Source organism: Pleurodeles waltl, chromosome 6 (genome assembly GCF_031143425.1).
Source record: "Pleurodeles waltl isolate 20211129_DDA chromosome 6, aPleWal1.hap1.20221129, whole genome shotgun sequence".
Classification (NCBI taxonomy): Eukaryota; Metazoa; Chordata; class Amphibia; order Caudata; family Salamandridae; genus Pleurodeles; species Pleurodeles waltl.
The window spans coordinates 119703536-119717302 of record NC_090445.1 but is presented as its reverse complement, the minus strand read 5'-3'; the positions used below and the strand labels follow the sequence as shown (position 1 = coordinate 119717302).

At 48.6% G+C, this 13767-nt stretch overlaps 1 protein-coding gene across 2 annotated transcripts in view; it reads right to left on the bottom strand.

The window, feature by feature from the left end:
- Window positions 1-13767, bottom strand: part of NPEPPS (aminopeptidase puromycin sensitive) — a 695867-nt gene that overhangs the window by 237990 nt on the left and 444110 nt on the right. For both annotated transcript variants that reach the window (XM_069237501.1, XM_069237500.1), the window contains one exon: window positions 10668-10777. In XM_069237501.1, coding sequence (XP_069093602.1) covers window positions 10668-10777 — 110 coding nt within the window. The remainder of the gene's footprint in view (window positions 1-10667; window positions 10778-13767) is intronic.

The window sequence follows — 13767 nt, the reverse complement described above, 5'->3', positions numbered from 1 at the left end:
CCACAAACTGATGTTACTTCTATTTCAAATGCACTGGGCTATGAAAACAAGCAGAAAGTCTCCAGCAAAGACTGGATATGTCGTGGACAGAGGTCAACCTTAAGCATTGTTGTTTGATTAATTTGTTGAGCACGCACCCAAAAATGCAGGATTGGATGCCATGCTCCGATTTTTTGTGAATAAAGAACTTTGAATAGGAACCTGGATGCCCCTGCTCAGTTTATATAGGGCACCTGTGAAGACCTTTGAGGATTTCGATCTGCACGACTTGCAAATTGGCAGGACGTTCCTTAATTGATGGCCTTGGTGGTGACTGGATGACAAACTACTCAATGTCTGAAATCCAAGATCTGAAGTGGTGTTATCACCTTACATCAGGTCAGGTATCCCCTATTAGTGAAGTGTAAGCAGTGTCTAGGAAGCCAGGGCTCTCTAGAGGTAGCAGTGGATGAGCAGCCAAGACTTATCTGGGAGACATGCAAAGTTTATGCAATACCACTATAACCACACAGCACTTACACACATGAAAGAACCAACCATTGTTACAAAAATAAAGGTACATTAATATTGTAACACACATACTAGAATACTGAAGAGGCAATCCCCCAACTCGAGGCAAGTGAACACGCTATTATATACACATTAGCAATCAGTAAATAGCAAAGAAAGCAATAGGCACTGGTAAAAGCAACAGCAATTAGTGAGGGCCCTGGGGAGGGCCAAACCATATTCTAAAATAGTGGAATGTGAAAGGCAGCCCCCACCCAAGGAAGTGGAATCTGTAAAAGGGAGCTGGAGGAACTAGGAACCCCCAAGATGCGAATACCAGAGTGACTCCCAACAACCAAGAGAGTAGAGGTAAGTACCTGGTTTTCCCCAAAACCAACAGGAGGATTTTGGAAAAGGATTGCGCAAGACCCAACCAAGATTGGAAGAACCCAAAGGTGGATTCTGACGGAAGAGGACCTGCAAAGGAAGGGGAACAAGTTGAGTTTGTGATGGAGTGTCCGGTTGTGGCAGGAGCCACAACCCACCCTTCTGTGGATGCAGGAAAAGGTCCACAGTGGACGAAAAACATCAGCAGTGCAGCACAGAGGCTGAAGAGGAGTCCCAGAAGTGATGTTGCTTGTTGGCGGTCGAGATTCAGTCGGTCAGCGGTGCCGGAAAACCACCAACAAGCCTTGGCAAATGCAAGAGTTGGAGAAGAAGGTTTGCAAGACTGAAGAGGACCAGCAGGGTCCAGGGGACTCGACCCAAGGAGGGGAGTCAGGAGTGACCCCCACCGGCAACCCACTAGCAGCAGGCACAGGAGACGCAGTGAGGTCTACTCCGCACACCTGGAGAGGAGCCCCACGTTGCTGGAGCAGCAGGCAAGAGACATAGCTTTGCAGGAAGGAGTGCTGGGGGCCGGGGCTACAAGGAGCCTGAAGATCCCTTGGAGGAGGAACAAAAAAGCTTTGGTAGCTGCATGAGTCGCCATGCACAGGGGTACTGTCCGGTAAGGTAAGGCCAGGGGTTACCGTCTCCCAAGTTGGACAGCTGGTAGAAAGGACAAAGGGGACCACTCCAGACCACCAACTGTGATGCAAGATCCACACAGGTCTGGAGGAGAGCAGATCCATGCAGCATGTCATCGTTGCAGTTGGTGCCTGCAGATGCAGGGGAGTGACACCTTCCCTCCAAGGGAGATTCCTTATTACTTCTTGTGCAGGCTGAAGATTCGTCGCCCTCACAGAATGCACAGCCGAGGAAATATTTCAGTTGCTGGAAGGAGCCAGAGAAACAAAGTTGCAGAGCGGAGTCGTCGCTGAAGTTCCAGATGAACGAGTTACTTACCTTCGGTAAAGACTTTTCTGGTGGATACATTAGCTACCTGTGGATTCCTCACCTAATGAATACTCCCATTGCGCCAGCATTCAACGGAAATCTTCTTCCTAGCTTCTGCACGTCGACGAGGACGTCACATTTGCCCACGCGACGCCATCTGACGTCATACAGGCAATAAGAGGTCCTCGCCGACGTCAGTACCAACATTTTTTACATGCCTGAGAATAACAGGCCATTGAGATAAAAGAACAAATAGCAATATTTAATGATATTCCAAATAAATACATCATTCTAAGAACGTAATTCTTCTTTTTTTTTTTAAATAAATAAATATATGAGCAATATATATATATACATATGAACACATATACAGAATATATACAAGTCCTCAAAACCAAGAGGAGCACACTCAAGAATTACTTGGTTAGACCAGACAGGCAACAGGGAGGCGGGTGGGACCGTGAGGAATCCACAGGTAGCTAATGTATCCACCAGAAAAGTCGTTACCGAAGGTAAGTAACTCGTTCTTCCGATGGATACAACTACCTGTGGATTCCTCACCTAATGAATAGAGTCCCAAAGCAGTACCGCGCTCGGTGGTGGGTGCCTGAATGGTCAAACCAAGAAATCCTGCAGCACTGACCGTGCAAAATGGCCGTCCCTTCTGACCTCAGAGTCCAAACAGTAATGTTTCGCAAAAGTGTGAAGGGACGACCAAGTTGCGGCCTTACAGATGTCAACCACAGGAACACCTCTGGCCAAGGCCGAAGTGGCCGACTTAGCTCTGGTGGAATGAGCTCTAATACCATCAGGAGGATCCTTCTTTGCTAAAGAGTAACACATTTTAATGCAAAGAACAACCCACCTGGAGAGTGTTCTCTTGTGGACTGCCTTTCCTCTCTTCTTTCCCACGTATCCGATGAAAAGCTGATCCTCCAGCCTGAAATCCTTTGTCCTGTCTATGTAAAAGCTTAGCGCCCTCTTTGGGTCCAAACGGTGTAGTCTCTCTTCTTCCTTTGAAGGATGAGGCAGAGGATAGAACGTGGACAGAGTAATTGTCTGGGCCAAATGAAAGGGTGAAACAACCTTCAGAAGGAAAGCAGCCTTGGTTCTCAACACCACCTTGTCCCCATAAAAAGTTGTATAAGGGGGTTTTACCGATAAAGCCTGCAACTCACTCACTCTCCTTGCAGAAGTTATAGCAACCAGGAAAACTGTTTTAAGAACTAACAATCTTAAGGGGCAAGAATGCATAGGCTCAAAAGGGGACCCCATAAGGAAAGTTAGGACCAAGGACAAATCCCATTGAGGCATAACGAAAGGAGTTGGAGGGAATTTATTCATAAGGCCCTTCAAGAATCTAAGTACTATAGGAGATTTAAATAACGAAGGCTGGTCAGGAAGACAAATGAAGGCTGACAAAGCAGACAAGTAACCCTTAACAGTAGCCACTGCACAACCCCTCTGTGCTAAAGACAAAGCAAAAGATAAAACGTCTGACAAATGAGCACGTAAGGGATCAATCGGTCTCTCTCCACACCATACCACAAATTTAGACCACCTATTAGCGTAGATAGATTTAGTGGCGTGTCGCCTGGCCGCTATGATAACATCCACTACCTCAGGCGGGAGAGAGAAGGAACTCCGGTTGCCCCGTTCAATCTCCAGACATGAAGGTGCAGACTCTGGAGGTTGGGGTGTAAAACCTGCCCCTGCGACTGCAAGAGGAGGTCTGCCCTGAGAGGGAGACGGAGCGGAGGGCACAGTGAGAGTTGGAGAAGGTCGGAATACCACACCCTCCTTGGCCAATCCGGAGCAATTAAGATTACTTGGGCCCGGTCTTGGCATATTTTCCTCAATACTCGAGGACTCAAGGGTATGGGGGAAACACGTAAAGCAACTGGTAGCACCAGTTCCTCTGAAACACGTCCCCCAACGCTCCTTGCACCGGATACTGGAGGCTGCAGAATAACGGGCAGTGCGAATTCTCCCGGGTGGCAAACAGATCTATCCGAGGAAACCCCCACATCTGGAAGATTAACCGGACTTGATCTGGATGGAGACGCCACTCGTGGTCGGCGGAGAAATGGCGACTGAGATTGTCCGTACGTACATTCAAGACTCCGGCCAGATGATTTGCTACCAAGCGAATCTGATGGTCCTTTGCCCAGGACCATAGTCGAAGAGCTTCTCTGCAGAGAAGGTACGACCCCACTCCTCCCTGTTTGTTTATATACCACATCACGGTAGTGTTGTCCGTCAGGACCTGAACCGACTGACCGCGAAAGGATGGGAGGAAGGCCTTGAGAGCCAGACGTACAGCCCGTAACTCTAACAGATTGATATGAAACATCTGTTCCTCTGCAGACCAAAGCCCTTTGATCTCCAGGTCCCCCAGATGAGCTCCCCACCCTAGAGTGGGAGCATCCGTTATGACCGTGGTCACTGGTGGAGGCTGCGTGAACGGCCTTCCCTGGGAAAGATTGTCGTCCGCAATCCACCACTTCAAATCCGTGGCAGCATCTCTGGAGACCATGACAGAACCTTCAAGATCCCCTTTGTGTTGAGACCACTGCCTTCGGAGGCACCACTGAAGAGCCCTCATGTGCCAGCGAGCATGAGTGACCAACAGTATGCAGGAGGCAAACAGACCGAGCAGACGTAGGACCTTGAGGACTGGAATGACCGCTCCACTTTGAAACATTGGAACCAACGCCTGAATGTCTTGCATCCGCTGAGGCGGAGGAAAGGCTTGATTCAATGTTGTATCCAGTACTGCCCCTATGAACAGGAGGCGCTGAGAGGGCTCTAGGTGAGATTTGGGCACGTTCACCGAAAAGCCCAGGTCGAACAACAACTGGGTTGTCTACTGCAGATGATGCAACACAAGCTCCGGGGACTTGGCTTTGATCAACCAGTCGTCCAGGTAAGGGAATACTGCTATCCCCTTCCTTCTGAGCTCTGCCGCAACCTCCAACATCACCTTCGTGAAGACTCGAGGTGCTGAAGTAAGACCAAACGGGAGGACCGCAAACTGATAGTGCTGCGACCCTACCACAAACCGGAGATACTTCCTGTGCGACTTGAGTATCGGGATATGAAAATAAGCATCCTGCAAGTCGACAGACACCATCCAATCTCCCTTGTTCAACGCCAAAAGCACCTGAGCTAGGGTCAGCATCTTGAACTTTTCCTGTTTGAGGAACCAATTCAAAATCCTCAGGTCCAGGATTGGTCTCAACCGACCATCCTTCTTGGGAATCAGGAAGTACCTTGAATAACAACCTTGACCCTTTTCCTGCTCTGGAACCAACTCCACAGTGCCCTTTAAAAGGAGGACTTGAACCTCCTGTTCTAACAGATGTTCTTCTGAACAATAAGATGGGCGGGGCGGGAAGGGGGGCGGAAACTCCCGAAAGGGAAGGGTGTAGCCTTTTCTCACAATGCTGGTAACCCAGGCGTCTGATGTGATGACCTCCCACTTGTGAAGAAAATACAGTAACTTTCCCCCTACAGGAGAGGAGTGAGTGGGAATTGGTGGAAGCCTAAGGCTGCTTCCCCTGCTGCACCCCTCCAGAGGAAGAGGAAGAGGCAGAGTGCTGTTGAGAGGCTCCCCTGGTACGGACTCTACCTCTCCCGCTAAAAGATCTATAGGTGAGAGAAGAGGTAGGCTGCTTGAATTTTCCCCGAAAGGAAGGAGGATGAGCCACGACCAAATCCTCGAAACCTCCTAAAAAATCTGGAGGAGGCAGAAGAAGTGGCTTGTAATCCTAACGACTTGGCCGTGGCCCTGCTCTCCTTAAACCTCTCCAAGGCCGAATCTGCCTTGGCACCAAAGAGCTTGTCTCCATCAAAAGGGAGGTCCAGCAGGGTCGACTGCACATCTGAGGAAAACCCTGAGTTACGAAGCCAAGCCTGTCTTCTCGTAACTACAGCCGTGCCCATCGCCCTAGCCACAGAGTCAGTTGTATCCAACCCAGATTGGATAACCTGGGTTGCAGCAGCTTGAGCGTCCGACACGAGATTCAGCAGCCCTTGAGGAACCTCTGTATGCGTAGATGTTATTTCGTCCATCAGAGCATAAATGTACCTCCCTAAAATACACGTAGTATTGGTGGACTTTAATGCCATGCTACATGACGAAAACACCTTTTTGGATTGCATGTCCATCTTCTTGGAGTCTCTGTCCGATGGCACTGATGGAAAAGACCCAGGCGCAGACCTTGCCGAGCAGGAAGCCTGGACCACCAAGCATTCAGGCGTTGGGTGTCTTGTAAGAAAGCCAGGGTCAGCCGGTGCAACCCGATACCTCCTGGCCACAGATCTATTGACGGCCGAAGAAGACACCGGCTTATTCCAGACCTCCAACACAGGTTCTAACAGCGCCTCGTTGAACGGCAAAAGAGGTTCTGCTGACGTGGAGGCCGGATGCAACACCTCTGTCAGCAGATTCTGCTTCGCCTCAGTCACCGGCAAAGGCAGTTCCAGAAAGATAGCTGCCTTCTTTATAACCGCATGAAACGTTGCCGCCTCTTCCGTATACTCCCCGGAGATGACAAGTCCCACTCAGGGGAAGTATTAAGGCCACTAGCGGTGTCCAGCCCATGAAGACCCTCACCAGAGTCTTCAATTTCTCCTTCCTCCAGGTTCTGCTGATACTCTTGTTCTTCCAGGAGACGGAGAGCACGTCTCCTCGAGTGCAGCCTCTCCTCAATCCTCGGCGTCGACATGGCGTCAGCAGATGTCGAAGAACGACGCCGATCACCGGATCCGTCCGACGCCGGGTCAACAGGCGCCACAGGTAGCTTCGGCGCCGAACCAGGAGTCGGATGGAGGGAAGACTGCTTCGGAGTCGCAGAAGCCCTAGACGGCGTCACTGGCCGAAACACCGAAGCCGCTGGAGTCGAAACTCCCGGAGCCGAAGTCTCTGGAGCCACCAGAGCCGACACCGGCGCCGAGCCCACGTTCCCCAGGGGGAGAAAGGGCATGAAGGGTGCTGGTCGCAGCGGAGCCGGAGCACCCAAGTTAAACGCCAAAGGACCCGAAGGCCCAGCCGGGGCGCCACCTGGAGCCATCTGCTGAAAGATGGAAAACATTGCATTTAAAAATGCGGTATTATCGGCTCCAGGGGCCGGAAAAGCCGGATACTGGGGTGCCTGGATCGAAGGCGACACCGACGCCGGCCTCGACGTCTGCAGCATCGGAGAGAACATTTCAGGCTGTGGAACCTCAAATACTGAAGGCGGTTGGCCCGAAGATCCGGGCGAAGTCGGCGAGGCTGGAGAAGGCAATGGCATCGACGGATGGTGAGTGACTGTGGGACTGACCTCCCAAGTCTTCCGACGCCGAGATGACGGCGACCTAGACCGAGACCTCTCTTTACTCGACTGGCGCCGTCATTCTTGACGGCGCCGGGAGTCTCGATGACGCCGATGAGACTTCGGTGAGGAGGATTTTTGATGGTGCCTCTTCTCCTTTTTCTTCGACTTCGCCATAAAAAGTTTGGCCTCACGCTCCTTCAGGGCTTTTAGATTCATGTGCTGACATGAATCACACCTGGCCACATCATGATCGGAACTTAAAACACCACAACAGTCAGAATGTGGGTCAGTTACCAACATTTTGCCCCCACACTCACGACAGGGCTTCAAACCTGACTTCCTCTGAGACATAGTAACCTCAGAGAAAAAAACACAGCCAAAAAACACACTGTAACTGCCGAACAGCAACAGTAGCTCCCTCGAAGATAACCGTTTCGAATGGCACGGAAAAAAGGGAACTGACGTTGGCGAGGACCTCTTATTGCCTGTATGACGTCAGACGGCGTCGCGTGGGCAAATGTGACGTCCTCGTCGACATGCAGAAGCTAGGAAGAAGATTTCCGTCGAATGCTGGCGCAATGGGAGTATTCATTAGGTGAGGAATCCACAGGTAGTTGTATCCATCAGAATGCTGGTTTCTGAAGATGAAGTAAACAATGGAGGGGAGTCCTGCTGGAATCCTGCACATCGAATCTGAGCACCCACCGAAGAGGGAGACCCTAAATAGCCCAGGAAGGGGGATTGGTTAGGAAGCAGGGTGACCACCTACCAGGAGGGAGATGTGACATCACCTACCTGATCTGGCAACTCAGATGCTGCCAGGGGCCTCTTCCCACCTCTGATTCAAGATGGCAGAATCAAGTGGCCACCTGGAGGAGCTCTGGATACCACCCCTAGAGTGGTGGTGGTGGACAGGGGAGTGGTCACTACCCTTTCCTTTGTCCAGTTTCGCGCCAGAGCAGGGACTGGGGGTCCCTGGACTGGTGCGGACCGGTCTGTGCAAGAGAGGCACCAAATGCCCTTCGAAGCATACCGGTGACCTGGGAGGGCTGTCCCTCCCAAGCCACATACCACCTATTTCCAAGGGAGTGTTACCTCCCTCACCGACAGGAAATCCTTTGTTCGGCCTTCCTCTGCCTGAGCTGGTAAAGCAGCAGGAGGGCAGCAACCTGTCTGAGCACAGGCAGCCCGAAAAACCACAGAAGACTGGTAGGGGCAATGTTTGGGGTCCTCTAAGGAGCCTCCAGATTTCATAGGATCATACTACCAATATTGGCAACAGTATTGAGGTATGATTCCGACATGCTTGATACCAAACACGCCCAGGTTCAGAGTCACCATTATGTAGCTGGACACAGGTAAGATGGCTTCCCCGCACTTACGAAGTCCAGTGCAATGGAGCATGGAGTTCGTAGGGCACCTATGCTCATGCAGGGGTGTCCTCACACACAGGTACCTGCACCCTGCAGTCTGGGCTAGGAAGGCCAACCATAGGGGTGACTTGCAGTGACCTGGTGCAGTGACCTGTAGTGAAAGGGTGCAGACGCCTTTTCAGAGATGCTGCAATGGCAGACCTGCAGACACATTTTGCAGGGGTGGCATAATACATACTGCAGCCCATGGGGAACCTCTGGTGCCCCCAATGCCCTGGATAACTAAGCACCATAGACTAGGGACTTATATGGGGGCACCAGTATGCCAATTGTGGGGTTGCAAAGTCCTGGGCAACCAAATTTAGAGGGCGAGAGCACAATCACTGGGGTCCTGGTTAGCAGGACCCCAGTGAAAACAGTCAAAACATACTGACAGCAGGCAAACAGTGGGGGTAACCATGCCAAAAAGAGGGTACTTTCCTAGAAGTGGCTTTAATAGTTGTGTGTCAGGTGTGTTCTAGGTTTATTCCCAATGATGAGCCTCTACCCCTATGATGGATTTGGTTATCTGATAGCTTTGGCTTCCCATGATGTGCAGAAGAATGCCCTTCTGATGGTGGGCATGAAAATTTCAAGAAGAAAGTAGGTATGAGCTGCTTTAAGCCAAGGACTGATGTCTCTAAGAAGAGGAAGTTTGGCAACGTTGTAGGGTGTTGAGTAATATGGTCAATGTCAGTGTTAATCTTAATTGCCTGTAAGGTCTCATCCACATGTTTTACAACCAGATGTTGCTTCTCAAATAGCATGTACTATGACCTTGAAACGGGGCTTCTGGAGGTATGATTTACTCTTTAGCCAACTAAGCTGCTATGCTAAGATTGACAACCAAGAGTTCCCATCCTGATGATGTGGATAATTCAAGCATGTAAATGTATGGAAGCACTGCCATTTACACACCATTCTTTTGAAGCTGTGTTAACAATTTGAAGTTTACAAAGCTGGAGCCATTTAAAAAAAAAAAAGAAAAAAACAATCTTGTTGAAAGCACTGGCATAGCTGGACACATTTTCTCAAACCTAAACCCATCTTTCCCACTTCTCACACAGATGTGCCCTGGGTACCAACAATCTTTGCCATTTTCCCAGCCCAGATACTGCACACTCTGTGCTTTTTCCATCAAACAAGGCGTCCTGGAGATCTATAATGGGTCAATATGATCTAAGTAACAGGCAGCATATACTTGAACAATTATCTAATCTTCAGCATCATATAATTCCCTTTACTGTGTACAGCAATGGTAACACACTTTTACACTCAATCCCCAGAACAATGACTGCTCAGTTACAGCAGCGTACTCTTCATCACTGCCCAATACCCACTATACTGCCTCTCCCCTGCTGTACAACCTGCTCGGCCAAAAGCCCCCGGACTCCACCATAGTTCTCATACTGTGACCTCTAATGGTAAATCACTAGTACTGTGCTTGAACACTCAGGATTACCACTCTATGAAGACAGTTCTGGCTTCCCTCAGAAACACTCCATCTGCATGCCTAGCATTAAACACCTTCACATCTGCAAGTTGTCAAAACACTCAATAGCAGTCACTCATTTGTCAGATCAAAAAGTACACTCACAGTGTAGATGAACATTAACACTTCCAAAGCAGCACGTAACCAGCTGCCCAAAACTCCCTCTTAGCACAATCATGCACACAGCACTCCGCTCATCACATGCAGACACTGCTGAACATACTCCATCCAGGATATCACAGGCAGATTTCACCAATTATACAACACTCAGGCACGCCCAAAATGCAAACACATTATACAACTCACATTGAAGACAATCCACAAACAAGAACAAAAATTCGCGACTGCATGTTGATCTGTAAACAATTTAACCAGCCAGTCAACAAAGTATCCTTGAGACAGCATGTTTGTGTATTCACAAATGTCCCACACAGCTCAGAAAAGTGTGACAGTGCAAATACTACAAATATTGTTGCTTTTATCAGGAATTTACAGGTGACACAACAAATAACCTATTATGATTCTGTGTGTGAAACGGAAATAGAGGGTAGCGTAGGAAGGTACAAGCATGTCAATGCCCAGAATTCCTATTGTAATGCTTCTCAGGGAAGTTACCTGCACAGATTCTACGTGGATGAGAGGAAATCCCATCTGTTTGGTCCATGTGTTCATCACATTGGCAATAGGCTTCCCACTAGCTTGTTCAAGACATGTCCACAGGTCCTCTATGGCAGAAGAAAAGCAAAGATGTGTCAGTAAGGGTGTACATCTGTTCTCTCATAGCCGGATCAAAACCTTAAATTTATGGTTTTGGTGTACATCTACAGGGCAAAGCAATTTGAATAATGCATTATTTAAAATACTAGAGATCTCCAATATGCTGATGATACACAACTCTACCTTAAAGTCTCCTCTGCTTCACACATTCCAACACCTCAAACACTGCCTGCACATCATCCAAACCTAGATGTCCAATATCTACTTGAAGCTCGATCCAACAAAGACAGAAGAATAAGCAACTTACCTTTGGTTACGCATTTTCTGGTACAGACAATATCTAGGTGCAGATTACTTACCTTTGCGTTCCTTACCTTTGAATTTCCCCAGGTGTCAGACTGGATCCTGAAGATTTTTAGTGAGCAGTACACCTGTGCGCCAGAAGGTGGCTTCAATCAATTCCATGCTGCGTCATCTGCGCTGAAAGCGGTGTCAGTGTAAAATATAAAGGCATCAAATGCCCATCCCTGCAGACCTGTGTGTCTAGGCAGTAGTGTTTGGTAAACGTGTGCAGGGAAACCCACGTTGCTGACTGGCACATGTCCAGGACTGAGACTCCATGTGCTAACGCAGTGTTCACAGCTTTAGCTCTGGTGGATTAGCCATAAGCCCTCAGGAGACTGCTTCTTGACCAGTGATTAGCAGCATTTGATGCAGAGAACGACTCGAGAAAGGATTCATTTCTGCACCGCCTGACCTTTCTTCGCCAAAACATACCCCACAAAGAGATGCTTGCCCACCGAGAACTCTTGTGTGCGGTCAAGGTAGAGTGACAATGCTCTTTTTGGGTCCAGAGGGTGGAGTCATTCCTGTTCTTTTGAGGGATGTGGAGGAGTATAGAAAATGGGCAGGGTGACGGACTGGCCCATATGGAATGGTGTTACCCTAGAGGCCCTAGTGTGAAGCACAAGTTTGTCTGGAAAAACAGATGGGAATGGAGGCGTGGATGACAAAGCCCGTAGCTCACTCATCCTCCAGGCCTATGTCACTGCTACAAAAAAATGCTGTTTTGATTGTCAGCAGCGGAGGGGACAGTTGTGGAGAGGCTTGAAAGGAGCACACATCAAGAATGGAAGAATCAGTTAAAGGTCCCACTAATGCATAATAAAAGGAGAAGGGAAGAACATTAGTACAAGACCCTTGAGAAACATTTTTGCAATAGGGGACTTAAGAAGGCAGAAGGAGAAGAAAGGTAATCCTTCAGAGTGCCCACAGCAGAGCCCTGCTGGGCAAGGGTAACAATAAAAAGAATGGCAACAGAAAAGGAAGCAGAAAGTGAGTCAATGGACTTTACTGTACAATATGATACAAAACATTTCCACTGGCAGGCATATACCATTTTGGTGGCGGGACACCTGGCTGCCAGAAAAACATTGCAGACTTCAGGAGAAAGGCCGAAAGCTGTGAACTGCTGCTGCTCAATCTCCATGCAAGAAGGCGGAGAGTTGACAGGTTTGCTGCAGTGACAGAAGATCCTCGCGAAGGGGCAGCCTGACTGGAGAATCAAACCTCATGCGGAAAAGCTCAGGAATACAACCTCATCATAATGGAAATCCACTGAATCCTCTTGAAGGCCCAGACATCAAAACCAGCTGCATCATACCATAAATCCTGCTTATTTTGCAGACAAGCTCATCTCTGGTGCTTATTGCCACATCTGCAGTCAGACAGTATTAGACTGCAAACCAAAAAGTGCAAAAAAATAAATAATCAGGACTGTAGGCTTTTTCCCCCATCTATGCACTCAAGATCTGAAAAGCAATCTGGTATCCTTCAGGAATGCCACAATGCTGCTCTGATTTAGGAAAGAGTTGAAGACTCGCCTCTTTAAAGATCACTATATCACAATGCTACCTTTCCTATCACTAAGCTACCGCTCTCCTACAACTCGTTGACCATGTACAGCGCTCCACTGTCTTTTGGCAAGGTTTGAGATAAAGTTAATGTGAACAGTCCAAAAAGGCTGAGAACACAATCAGGGATCCAGGCACTCCTGAGGAAGTGTTCAAGGTTAGTGACTGTTAACATGGATATAAAGCTCAAGTGATGACAGTAGGTAGAAAGCCTCTTTCTCCTCGTACTTCTGTAAGTGTGGGGCTCCAACAAATGCCTATGAGCATAGCGGACGTCATTTAGACTTCTTTTCTTAAAAGAAAGGCGAAAATGCACCTGCTTAAGGAATAATAGGATTCCTAGCATTGAAACTTGGATGTTCACTGCCAGCTGGAAGACAAGAAGTGGTGTTTGTGGTAATGCTTGGATGGAACTCAGTAACTTGTTATGCTGCTACTGCAGAAACTTTTCAATATATGGGGTAAATACGCTCTATCGAAAGAGCAGGCTTTCCCTAGGTATCCAGCTTTGTGTTTAAAAACTGGAGTCATATTTTCTGCTGCCCTTAGGGAAGGAATGAAGCTTACGATCAACCAGGAGCAGTTTCGGCTCCAAAGTCCCCTTTCACAAAATAAAATTTGACTCCTCTTGGGCTTAGTCTGTGATTAACGAGGCGTGTATCTTGTTGGTCACATAGCGGGCCATAATGGCACTAGTTTGTTTGAAGAAGAGACTGCTTGATGAAAGAGACTGCATGGCAAACCTGGGACTTAACGTTTGTCACACTCTTTCTGGTGGATACTGCATCCTCCTGCGGATTTGTCACCCTAGGTGTCAGACTGGATCAAGAAACTTTAAAGGAGTACTCTTGCAGGTGGCATCAGCAACAACATTGTTTTGCCCCAGCAGTGACAAGTGGAGGCCCATATACCACCCCAGGGATGTGGAATTCCTATCGCCCGACGCCCGGACATCTTGTTTGGGGTCAAGGGCAACAAGTTTTTATGTTTACTTTGTCCTTGGGACAAGTAGGCCCAACCCTCTGCAGCACAAACCCTTTGGCTGCCTGTTTACAGAAAGTGGAACTCTCTGCAGTGGAGGTAAT